Raw genomic sequence first — 13,214 nt, forward strand, 5'->3', positions numbered from 1 at the left:
TAACGCTTTATTTCTGCTCTACAGCTGTAGAAGTTCTTCTTACCTGGACGGATCCAAAGCTACAGCACCAGAACCACGGTTCTCTGTGGATCCAGAGCCAGACCGTCTGAAGTTCTGGTCGCAGCCTCCTGGATGAAGAAAGATTTCTGGCATTATGTTCTTCTATTCTCCATATTTCTGCTGTGAGAATTTCGTAGCTTTAGTCTGACCCCTAGTGGTCGGAATCTAGTATTGACACATTTAGTCTTTTTGCTAATTTTCTATTTAACATCTCAAACTTTTCCAGAAGTTGATTAGGTTGAGTTACCGTATTTTCCGCACTGTAAGGCGCACCTAAAAACCTTCAATTTCCCCAAAAGCCGACAGTGCGTCTTATATATGGACCAATATTGAGCCACAACAGGTCTAGCAACTACGGTAAACAGCCGCCAACTTCATTTTCGCCCGTAGAAGAAGAGCGCGGTGCATGCTGGGATGGTTGTCAGAATGCTGGTTTGTAAATAAAGTTTGACTGACCTATCTACCTACCGACCGTCTAGAATCAGGTCGTCTGCAGGTCATTTAGCACCACGTTCTCCACCAACATGCTGTGCGCGAACCGAGAAGGGTGACCATCGTCCGTCCGGCCACGCCCCGGTCCAGTCGCCGGAAGACTCTCCTTGCCAACCGGAGTCGGACTGTTTTGTTGACATTCCCTTTAGTGCAGCTCCATCTAGTGGATGCATAACGTAACTCCAGCACCCACTGTAGCATCTATTCTATGCGCCTTATATATGAAAAAAGTTTTAAAATAGGCCATTCATTGAAGGTGTCCCTTATAATCCGGTGCGCCTTATAGTGCGGAAAATACAGTAAATGAAGGTAGGTTTGGAGCGCAGACATTCTGACCACATCAGGACGTTCCACAGGTTCTGGTTCTGATTCCATCAGGAAATAAAAACTCAATTTTTCAGACATGAAAGTAAAACATTCAGATATTCTAACATTCATTCCTCCCCAGATGAAATATTTCAATATTTATTTCTGTTCACAACATTCAGAACTTCCGACCCACAACAGTCCTACAGAACAGAACCTTCATCTACCAAACTTTTTCCTTCCACTCAGCTTTTCACAGTCATGCTGGGATCCAGAACCCGAACAGAACCAAATGTTTCTGGAGTAAAATTCTGTTTTCTGGGTTTGACATTAGAATCACTTCAAAATAGATGCAGTTCAGTTCTCATGGTGATCGCCACGGCAACAGAAGACCAATTGCCGTATCGATAAATTGAGGTTTCCAACCAGCAGTTCGGTTCTGATCCGAACGCCGCTCCGCTCTCCATCATCACCAATAGCTCCTCCCCTACAGCGGGACAAAGATCCGCCGCCGCAGCCGCTGCATCAGCAGCCGCTTCCTGTTGGCCAGACGCCGTGCTGCTCTGTGCCGCAGCAGCAGCCGCTCCGCCTGCAGGAGGCGCTCTAACGCCGGGGAGGCTGCAGCGAGCCAATCAGGCGGCCCTTGGGCCCCAACCTGCAGCCGGGGACGCCACACTTGATGGAAGGAGGGAACAGAGAGGACAGGAGACCTGCAGGCCGGATCGTCCTCTGACCTATGACCCCGGAGACTCTCGGTTTCCTGGAGAGGAGGAAAAGTTGTTCTCCATGATTTCAGTTAATAAAAGAATAAAGTATTCACATCCTGATAAGAGTCTCTAACATGACTGAGGATGACCTTTAACCTCAGCAGCATGAGCGACCCTTTAAGCACCCGGTCAGTTCCGTCTGCAGCCACCAGGGGGGGCTCTGGCTGCTTTTTCACATTTTGATTATTAGGAGAAAATAAGGTAAATCCTTCTGATTTCATGAATTCATTCATTTATTTCAAACATGATTGTTGTATAGAATCAAGAACAAGGAAAGCTGAAGACAGTTTTTGTACCACTGTAATCTTAACATGCTCAAAAAAGACGGAAGAAACTTTCACAATGTTTTCAGATGGATCTTCATTAATAAATCCAATCAAAAGTACAAATAAATAGGTTAATTAATTTTACATTTTATCTGGGTTTACATATGTCCAAGTAAACACACTCATATGCACATTAGTGCTATCTCTCACCATATTTCTATATGTTGTGAAAATGACCTTATATTTCCTTTTAAATGTTGACTCCTCGTTTAACTTGTTCCATAACTTCACCCCATGAATTGAAATACAAAAGCTCTTCTTGTTCATAAACTACAAATCCTGAAGTTTGAGTTCCAGTTTTCTCCTTCTTTCATAAAGCTGCTCAGGTAGCAGTTTATTAGATGCCTTAAACATAATTTGAGCGATTTTAAATTCCATCAGGTCTTCAAATTTAACAATTATAGATTTTAAGAATAACATGTTTGTGTTCTCATAATAACCAACATTATTGGTTCTAATGTTTCTGTAGAAAATTCAGTGGATGTAAAAAGCTTTTAATTTCCCAAACAATATGTTAAATATGGCTAAATCAGAGCACTAAATAGAAAATGAAGTGACTTATTATTCAGAATATGTCTGGCTTTAGCCAGGACTGATATGCTTCTACTTAATTTATTCTGTAAATGTTTAATATGAGATTTCCAACTGATTGTGTCATCTATTATTACACTGAGAAACTTATTAACATAAACCCTTTCTGCAGGTTTAAGGTGAGCCCAGCCTTGACCCTTGACCCAGGCTGCAGAGTTCAGCCCCTTAATGGCAGCATTTAAAGCAACAGGCAGTAAGTAAAGAGTAGCAGGACAGACTAGGACATATTGTCCATATCTGCCAATGTCCTATCACTGTTGAGCTGCAGACTTGAATCTTCTGAGGGTCAGCTGCTTCCTGCCTGCTTCCTGCTGTCTGGAAGGTTCTAGTGCTTCCCAGTCTTTTCTGGGAGGATCTGGTTGTGCTGGTTTATAACGAGGTGATTACCAGATTTTTACAGCAGAAACTGCAGGGGATGAAAACTGGGTGTCGACACTTTAACGCTGTGTACCTGCGCGATGGGCAACCTCATCAGCAACTGCTCCAGCTTGGCCAGCCCCTGGTTGCCATGGTGACACATCCCCAGTCCCCTGGAGGACATGGTGGCGTGGGGACCGGTGTGACGGCGGTCTGCCACGCTGTCCTACAGAGACACAGGCCTGATGAGTTGAGCAGCAGAACCCAGGTTCTGGTACCGGTACCGAGTGGAACCAACCCACCATCCAGGCCCAGAAGACGTCCTCGACCCGTCTCCAACTCAGGTACGCCTCCAGGACGTCACAGAGCTGCTGGATGCACACGCTGTCCTGCAACAGGAAGGAGGAGGAGACTGGAGTCCAACTTCCTGTCTGCTTCTCACCCGGAACCAGAACTGGCTCAGACTCAGGAGGAACCAGAGGCCAACAAGACAGAAGGCGCAACAATCACCACAGACACCAACCGTCCCACCCACATCAGTTCAGGTACCAACGGTTCTGATGAGGCGACCAGGAAGCCAGCAGCAGTGTTCTGGCTCCTAACCCGGTTCTAACTGTTCCAGCCAGAACCACTGGGTGGCGGTCCGACCACGAGGAGGAAACCAGGTGCCTCCTAGGGAAGGAACCCTAACCACGCCATCATGGCGTGGTTAGGGTTCTCACCCCACAGAACTGGTACCAGTCCAGTTTCAGTCTCTACTCCTGGATCTTGACTCAAATCATGGAGGAGACTCTGGGACAGAACCAGAGGGACTTTTATAGTTCCCAAGCAGCAGAACCAGAAGCAGGTCTGAACACACAGCTTTGACACAGGAACATTATTTCCTTCTTTTAGTTTATCACCAGGCTGAAATTACACTTTAGGTCAGGGGAGCTCAAGTCCAGTCCAGCAGAGTTCCCATCCTGCAACTTTCAGATGCTTCTCTGCTCCAACAACCTGAATCCAATGAATGACCTGTTACCAGGCCTGTTCAGAGCTGACCCTGGGCTCCTGGAGTAAGGATGCATCTAAAAGTTGTGGGACTGAGTGGCTCTTGAGGACTGGACTTGAGCACCCCTGCTTTAGATGCTTTACACCAGGGGTGTCAAACTCAATTTCACCGAGGGCCACTTCAGCATATTGGCCCCCCTCAACGGGCCACATTGACGGTACAAATCAGGAGTGCCCAGGTCCAGTCCTCTAGACTGCAACTTTTGGATGCATCCCTGCTAAAACACACCCAGACAAAAGGTTGACTTCCCTCATTCAGTTCTGTAGAGGCTTATAATGAGTCAATGGTCCAGGTGTGTTAGAGGAGGAACGCATCTAAAGCTGCAGATGGGAGCTCTGGAAAACTAGACTTGGGCAGCCCTAGCATAAATGTATGAAAATACAATGTTAAAAATAAATTAAACAACACCTCATATTGTTAAATAACGCTTTGGAGCGTCTGGTTAGGAAGCGCATTCAAAACCTTTGGTTGAAATGGCGCGTTAAATTCAAGTCTCCATTACAGACCAGAGAAAACTAAAGAGAATCCAACGTTGTGTTAATCCATTAGATGAGCCGGCAGTTTATCTTGAGGAAATAAATGACGATGCAAAAGTTAATTAGACTGTAACATGCGCAGTCCGCTGCTCAACCACTGCAGACTGCGAAGAATTAGAAACCTCTGGGAGTAACTCATCCAGCGGATTTAACAAATGGAGCCTTCTGGGTTCACGTTACCCAGGAGAGCCGCTCTGGAGGAGCTGCAGACGTAACATCATCTGTCCGTTTCGGAGAAGCGAAACCACGCAAAAAAAAAAAAATCCTGGTAGAAGCGCACACCGGACCGCACAGGGTAAAACACTCACAGAGTTCAGTTGATCTGTTTGGATCAGACAGATCCAACTGACTGATGAATTAGCGCAGATTTTTCTGCAGATGGGAACCAGGAGGAAGTTGTTCAGACCCCAGCGGGTGAAGTGATGCTAATTTAAGTAAATTCGCTTAATTTAATTTATTAAAAGTTATTGGGGCCTCAGTCAGTGGTTTTTGTCACTACGAGAAAAATGTAGATGCATTTAACTGCTTAATCTGTGATGGGATCTGGATTCACGGTGAATATTAACTGAACCACATGAAATGCGACTAAATAGCCGATGTTAATATGATTGTAATTTCACGGATAAAAATAGTACAGGACCGATTTTTTTAATGTTGTCGATCAAGATAACGGATAACAAAAAAGTCTAGCGCCACCTGCCGCCCTGACACCAACTCACACATCTTCATTCACAGTCTTACTTGTAAATCGATTTTTCTTTTCTTGGACGTTTTGATGTTAGCTTGTCGATGTCTCAGTTTTATTCGCTGGAAAAATCAATAAGCAGCTTGAGGTGACTCTGCTGCTCTCTAGTGGCGAGAAGCCGTAATGTTGGCTGGTAACAATCGGAATGCATTATGGGAGATGTAGTTTGTAGTCAATTCGTGCTCAAAACCTATTTTAAATCAATCATGGGCCTATAAAACGCTGGGGGGCCAAATGTGGCCCACGGGCCTTGAGTTTGACACATGTGCTTTACACAAACCTCTGTCAGTGCTGCAAAGCTTTGGCCAGCAGGGGGAGCCGCAGAGCAAAGCTGGCTGATGGAAAGTACCTGAGGAAGAAATAGTGAAGTTATAGTTCACCTGTTGTTCAAAACTACTTATTGATTTTCTGACTAATGTTCAGCTGCCTCTCCATCATGGCGGCAGCAGTTCCCTGCTCCACCCGCCTCGTCTGCTGGTGTTGGTCAGACGGCCCAACAGGGGGCGCTGGTCCATGGCCGCCCCCTGTCCGCAGGTACCGAACAGGGAACCGACTTGCTCAGTCGCAAAACAGGCCACTACAGTCTTGAACATAACCAAACCACACAACAAGAGGAAGATAGATATTCCCACTGTGGCTACTCTCCAGAGTGGGAATTATGCACTTTGCTAGTGCGAGCCCTTTAGCATTTTCCATGAAGGAGAGCCTGGTTCCTCCCACATGGACCCGTCTGGTCCTGTTCCTGCTGGCGGTTCTGGTCCAGCTTATGAAAGTCCAACATGTAGTTCTTCAGAACATCAGATCCACAACCAGGATTTTAGTCCAGAAACACAGACCTACATAGCAGAACCTCCAGGTTCTGGTCAGGTTCTGCTCTGTAGGTCCGCTGCAGCAGAAATGGTCCGGCTCCCCACCGGTTCTCATGCCATTCACACACCTGTCCACTAGGTGGCACATTGGGTGAATCTTCAAAATGGCTGTCAGTCCAGTTCTGGTTGCAAAGCCTTAAACTTTTGGCCAAACTTTTGTTACTTCCTGTTTGGTGGCGAATGATTTTTGTTTGAACACATCATGTGGCTACTAGGGACTGATGGACACAGCACAGCCTGAAGCAGTCATCCAATAACTTTCACTGTGTCCTCTTAGTGGGCGGGGCTTAAATGATGTCATCAAACTACTACACATGGGGACAGTGTCCCCCAGAGGACACAGAGAGGGACATGTGTTTCCTTAGCCTTACATCATGCAGAGCTCGTGTCCGTCCTCCCACGGTGGACAACAGCGTCCGTCCCTGGTGTCTCAGACGTCCCATCAGCCACTGCAGTGTCCTCAGCAAGACGCTGTCCGGCCCAGCGGGTTCTAAAGCTCTGGTTCTGGTTGTTGCCGGGCCGGTGGCTAGCAGTGTGCGGTCCAGCTTGGCAACCTGACCCGCCAGCAGCTTCTCCAGAACCCCTTGGGCCAGCAGCCAGCCCAGCGCCAGCAGCGGGTCAGAACCGGACCCACCGGACCCGCCCGGTGTCCAGTCGCCATGGTAACCGCTCTGCCAAAGGCCCGCCGCCACCAGCTCCCTGCTCCCTGGAGGGAAACAGAACCGGGTCAGGGCCGGTGTTCTGGCTATAAGTTCTACCTCGTCAGATTTTCCTACAAGTCTATCTGTCCGTGCTACGTATTTTAAATACAGAGGCGTTTGTAAGAATAAAACAGTATCAGACAGGGGAAACAGGTTTTTATTGGAATTAAAGACAAATACAAATCACCGCAACTCTTTTTTGCGCATTAATACGTTGTATGTCAGACTTTATTAAATGCAGCGCAGCCGCAATGTGTCCACCGAACTGCGCAGGTCACTGAAATGATGGTTTATGATTCACGTACACTAATATTACACCTCTCACATAGTATCCTACCAACATCTATTTAGCAAGGTTTAGTAATAAAGAGTGTTATTATACTAAAATATTTGAAAGTATAGGGACAAAAACTCCACAAAACAACATATTTTGTCCTGATTAACAGCCAAATAATTGTTTACAGTAACGACATTGCAGACGGCAAACTAAAGCCATTTATAAATATATTTACAAGCTGCCTGTCATGTAAGCTAAAACCATTAAGTAATACAGCAGCTTAATGAAAGCCAGGAATAAAATAAATTAAATAAAGCTTATCATAATCTGCGATGAAATAAAACACATGAAACGAAACTTCCACAGGTCGGCCGTATTTATAAGAAATCTGCCGTGATCGATGTGCGCATGCGCATTACTACAAGGTAGGACGGATTTAAGGGTAGCACTGATAGTCAGAACACCGGTCCAAACGGACTCCCAGTTACATCTGAGACCCGACCCGGTTCTGACCTGGTTCTGACTTGGTTTTGACCCGATTCTGATCTTGCAATAAGGATGAAGAGCAGACTCACCTCCCGTTGGCTGGCAGATGGTCTCAGAGGAAATGACCCCTGACCTCTGAAGGATGTTGGAGAGCAGCAGCCAGAACGAATCCTGCAGGAAAACAAGCAGCAGGTCCAGTTATCAGAACCAGTCAAAGCCCATTGATATGAAGAGAGCAGTCAGCGTAATATCCCCGTATAACTGTTATTATTATAGTAATTATCATTATAGTTATTATTATTATTAGGTGCAGACTACCAATAATTCTAAATGGAGATCAGCAGAAATTTCTTTATCTTGACTGTTAAAGTTTAGACACTGATTGTTTTTCTAAATCAGTTTTGAACATTTTTATTAAGCATGAAGGAAACGTGAAGCAGAAACACATGAAGAGCTGCTGCTGTTCCTCAGGCTCAGAACCGGGTCAGAACCGGGCCCCTCTTTGTTCTGCATTGACGAGACAAAAGAGTTTGCACACTTCAAATTAAAAGTGGCTGAGGGGGGAAAGAATAACGTGACAAACTAATGCCTGAGCTTAATCAATTATCAGTAATTATAACCTGACGCTCCGATCAGGTTTTTTGCAGCCGATTCCGATCACACATGAGGGCCGATCATTACTGATCTTCCTGGATTGGCCGTTCATTTCTCACTTTAGGTATAAATGCTAATAAGTCATTTGGCAAAATGGAAAAATGATCCAGTAATAATAAATTCACCTAATTTAAACATAAAACATGCAAAATACAGCAGCTACTCAGTCAAAAGGACTGAAAAACCTGCAATGAGTAAAATAATATTTAACAGTAAGGCTCTCAGCCATAAATTATACAGGAGTCAAATAAATCTCACAACACTGATAACAAATAATGTCAAGAAAAAAAAGGAAACATTCATTAAAGTCTAATGCATCAAAATAAACAATCTTGAGTTACTGAATCAACACTTCCTGATAGCGACTAGCTGATTAATGCTGGCTCTGATTGGCTAGCTGATTAATGCTGGTTCTGATTGGCTAGCTGATTAATGCTGGTTCTGATTGGCTAGCTGATTAATGCTGGCTCTGATTGGCTAGCTGATTAATGCTGGCTCTGATTGGCTAGCTGATTAATGCTGGCTCTGATTGGCTAGCTGATTAATGCTGGTTCTGATTGGCTAGCTGATTAATGCCGGCTCTGATTGGCTAGCTGATTAATGCTGGCTCTGATTGGCTAGCTGATTAATGCTGGCTCTGATTGGCTAGCTGATTAATGCTGGTTCTGATTGGCTAGCTGATTAATGCTGGCTCTGATTGGCTAGCTGATTAATGCTGGTTCTGATTGGCTAGCTGATTAATGCCGGCTCTGATTGGCTAGCTGATTAATGCTGGTTCTGATTGGCTAGCTGATTAATGCCGGCTCTGATTGGCTAGCTGATTAATGCTGGCTCTGATTGGCTAGCTGATTAATGCCGGTTCTGATTGGCTAGCTGATTAATGCCGGTTCTGATTGGCTAGCTGATTAATGCTGGCTCTGATTGGCTAGCTGATTAATGCTGGCTCCGATTGGCTAGCTGATTAATGCTGGTTCTGATTGGCTAGCTGATTAATGCTGGTTCTGATTGGCTAGCTGATTAATGCCGGCTCTGATTGGCTAGCTGATTAATGCTGGTTCTGAATGGCTAGCTGATTAATGCTGGCTCTGATTGGCTAGCTGATTAATGCTGGTTCTGATTGGCTAGCTGATTAATGCTGGCTCTGATTGGCTAGCTGATTAATGCTGGTTCTGATTGGCTAGCTGATTAATGCCGGCTCTGATTGGTTGTTTCTGACTGAGCGGAGTAATTTTGCAGAACACGGGAGGAGGCAGAGATCGATTATTTTTCAGAGGTTATCTATCTTATGTTAGGACAGCGAAAGTTTAATACACATGTAAAATATTTTTGTTGTTGTTTTAGTTCCCTGCTGCAGCTCTAAGCAGAGGTTCGGTGTGAGAGTTCACTGCTGGGTGGAGGTTGAGCGGCTCCGTCTGTGAAATATTACCACCAGTAGCGGAGATCCAACAGCTGGAGCAGAACCAGAACCAGCTCTTACACTGCCAGCTCGAAGACTTGAATTATTTTTAGGTTTATTTGTTCAGCTTTCTGACGGTGATGCTAGTCCGGGTGAGTGTTGGTAGTTACTGCTTTACTTGCTGACTGATCGCTCCAGACGTCTTTTTTCTCCTGCATTGAGCCTCGATGTAGCCAAACTCCGTTTAGTGCTCGTTTTTCCAAAGCAAACGTTCCCATTCACTTTGAGCGTTAACGTTTCTCACCACATCGCTTGCTGCGCGCTTGCGCAGTGTGAAGGGAAGAGGAGACCAGCTGCAGGCTGAGAAGTGAGATACAGCTGATCGGTTTTGGTGATCGGCGATCATCGATCATACACTTTTTCACGGAAACCTGCCGATTATGATCTGTGGCCGATCGATCGGTACACCTCTAGAATTATCAATGTCATGACCATTGACTATTACTAATAACGATTTCCAGGCATATTGTAAATTTAATCTGCAGTGATGTGAAAATCATTTCCCAGATGAAAGCTGAATTAATCAACCAACAATTATTCCTTTGTGTTTCATCTATTGAAACATGTAAACTAACCACCGTTGATCCTGATCTTAATCAGATCTAATAATGAATATTATTAATATTTATGCCACCAACATTATTCCCACCACGATGAGCTAAAATCACCATTATGGGTTAATTATTATGTAACACTGATCAGGTTGATAACCAATAGTACCTGCTTTTACAGTATTGTATCAATAACATTACATTATTTAACTTCAATTATACAACCGAATAAAACATTATTTTATCATTTTTACCCCGATGAGTTCAAACCCGACCTCTTGACCTTTGTTTTCCCTATGACTTCCTTCTCACAACCCACTTTCCTGTCAGTAAAATGCTTAACATGCTCCCAGGAAGGGGTCTGTCTGGACCAGACCTGGTTCTGTTGTTCTGGAGGACTTCTCCACTGTCTTTGCTGTCGTTTCAGGATACACAGACCGCAAGTAAACTGTGGTTGTCGTAGCAACAAGGAGAGGAAACAGGGGCAGAGGGCACTGGCTCACGCACCTGGCGCTTTGTTCTTGAAACACTTCCTGTTTGGTGCATCAAGTCTTTTCAAGTCCAAGTCAAGTCCAAAGTCTTATTTCATGATGTCTAAAGTTACTAAATTAGTGAGTCAAATCGGTTCCAAGTCACATGACTCAAGTTGTGACGAGCTCTTTGATAAAACCGCGGTAATTAATTCGATACTGTGTTCAGGAATCCATCTAGAGCTGAAAACTTGTTTAATCTGACAAGGATCTAGAAACGATGCAGATGAAAGAAGTTAGATTTTGAAATTAAATTAATTTTCTGAAATTTTAACTTAAAGTCATGTCTAAACTGTTTCCTGTTTTGCATTAATTGCTTGCCATACTACATCCTGTAAATGTTGGCCCTTTAGGGCTTCCATACTTTCTGGGCTTGAAGTTATTTACAATGTTTATCTTTTACTGTCTTCATGGCGCTGCAATAAACATGTGTACCTGTGTACATGTGTATAGTACCTGCTATATTATTAGCAGGTACTAGCCGAACCGAGCGAAAACACAAACAAAACCGTGTTGAGCTCACCTCGGGTACTCCTCCAAACTTGGCCCGTCGGAAAGCGTCCGGCGTGGGGACAGGATCCACACCGAGCCCCGCCAGCAGCCGGCAGAGAGCTCCGATCACCCGCCTCACTTCCACACTCCCAGCCGCCTTGCTGCGCTGCATTTCGGCCCCGGAATCCACGGAAACACAGGGCCGGACCCACAAACGCTACCGAACCACAGACACTACCGGCTCCGCAGAGCATCAGAACCATTTGGCATCCAGAATTCCTTCCTGATTTCTGTTGGCAGTTGGCAAAAACCGTAAAATACCGCCACCTAGTGGTATGGAGTGATTAGATAGATAGATAGATAGATAGATAGATAGATAGATAGATAGATAGATAGATAGATAGATAGATAGATAGATAGATAGATAGATAGATAGATAGATAGATAGATAGATAGATAGATAGATAGATAGATAGATAGATAGATAGATAGATAGATCCTGATGCACCGTGGATTCTGGTTTACACAGCACAAAAGGATCAAAAAGTCGAAATGCAGTTCTTTGGTTATTTTATTTCACAGTTCAGGCAAAAAGGTTACAGGCTTCACAGGATTCTGCTTCTGCTCTGATTCCTGCAGACTGAGGACTGATGAGACGACTTCTTCTTCTTCTTCTTCTTCTTCTTCTGATTTTATTGGCGGGTGACATCTAACGTTAAGATTTATTATCGCCATCTACTTTGCTGGAGTGTGGACCAGAGTATCTCCCTTTAATCTAAATTCTCATAAATAATCCTGTTTCCTTCAAAAAATTAATAACTGCTTTATTTATTTTATGTTTATTTAATATCTTATTTAATTTTAATGTCTCTATATCATATTTCATAATTTCTCGTTTTAGCTTCTCTCTACTTGATGCATATTTTTCACAATGAATTATTACATGTTCTACTGTTTCCATATCCATACCACACTCACACCTACCTGCTGGATGTTTACCTGTCAAATGTAAAGTTTTATTTAATCCGGTATGTCCAATCCTCAATCTTGTCATTACTACTTGTTCTTTTCGGTTTTCTCCAATTATTTCCATATTTCCTACTTTCTTTTGTATATTAAATAAATGACGACCTTTATTTCCTTCCTCCCATAATCGTTGCCATTCAGACTTAATTTTTCTCTTAATAACTGATTTTATTTCAGATTTAGAATACGCTATTTCCATAATTTCCTTTTGTTTTAACGATTCTTTAGCTAAATGATCTGCCTTGTCATTCCCTTCTATGTCTTTATGAGCAGGTACCCACATAAACCTGATCTTTATTTGAATTTGTGTTATTCTAAATAATATTTCATAAATTTCATATACTAATTCCATACGACTTTCAGATGAACTATTTAAAATGGACATTAATGGTGATAATGAATCTGAACATATAAGAACATTTTCAGTTCTGTTTTGTTCTCTCCACTGTATAAACAGATAAATAATCTGTTTATTTATCTGTTCAGGAATAACATAAGCAAATCCTGTTTTATTTGAACCTAAATCTTTTGATCCATCTGTATATATAACTGTAAAGGATTTATATATATTCCTAATTCTGTTATTCACAAAATTTCCCCAATTATTATTTTTATTTATCTGCATTTCTTTGTAAACTTCTAAATCTACATTCACATATGGAAATAGCCAATAAGGTGTAATTGGATAAGGCACCGCAGCAGAGCACGTCTTTCCCTGTGTACCTATTTCCCTAGAGCGTTTATCTGCTGCCCAGCCAAAACAGTCGATTTTAGCTTTTTCACTCTCCCAGCAAGGTCTCAGCGTTCTTACTGCTGTATTATTTTCCTCCTTATGTCCCTGCAAACTTAACCAATAATTCAGCATAATTTGCTTTTGCCTTAAATGTAAATGAATCTCTCCCATTTGTACCTGCACTGCCAAAGATGGAGATGTCTTCAAA

The 13,214-nt window shown here is 43.4% G+C and overlaps 1 protein-coding gene across 2 annotated transcripts; it reads right to left on the reverse strand.

The window, feature by feature from the left end:
• Positions 1–1,001: 1,001 nt before the first annotated feature.
• tedc1 (tubulin epsilon and delta complex 1) lies at positions 1,002–11,550 on the reverse strand. 2 transcript variants are annotated; one of them, XM_014997347.2, is made up of 7 exons: positions 11,279–11,550; positions 7,654–7,735; positions 6,472–6,806; positions 5,512–5,580; positions 3,202–3,288; positions 2,994–3,125; positions 1,002–1,618 (listed from the first exon to the last, which is right to left on the reverse strand). In XM_014997347.2, the coding sequence occupies exons 1-7, from the start codon at positions 11,417–11,419 to the stop codon at positions 1,346–1,348; spliced, it is 1,119 nt and encodes a 372-aa protein (XP_014852833.2). In that variant the 5' UTR covers positions 11,420–11,550; the 3' UTR covers positions 1,002–1,345. The 2 variants fall into 2 exon arrangements, with proteins under 2 accessions (XP_014852833.2, XP_014852834.2); XM_014997348.2 differs by lacking the exon at positions 5,512–5,580.
• Positions 11,551–13,214: the final 1,664 nt, after the last annotated feature.

The sequence above is a fragment of the Poecilia mexicana genome, unplaced genomic scaffold, assembly GCF_051168715.1.
Source record: "Poecilia mexicana isolate PSO_F unplaced genomic scaffold, ASM5116871v1 scaffold_23, whole genome shotgun sequence".
In the NCBI taxonomy this organism is placed as follows: Eukaryota; Metazoa; Chordata; class Actinopteri; order Cyprinodontiformes; family Poeciliidae; genus Poecilia; species Poecilia mexicana.

Coding starts and splice junctions, on each gene's coding strand:
- tedc1 (XM_014997347.2), bottom strand. CDS start 11,419: ATGCAGCGCAGCAAGGCGGCTGGGAGTGTGGAAGTGAGGCGGGTGATC. Junction 7,736..11,278: donor AGTTTGGAGGAGTACCCGAG/GTGAGCTCAACA, acceptor GTTTTCCTGCAG/GATTCGTTCTGGCTGCTGCT. Junction 6,807..7,653: donor CATCTGCCAGCCAACGGGAG/GTGAGTCTGCTC, acceptor GTTTCCCTCCAG/GGAGCAGGGAGCTGGTGGCG.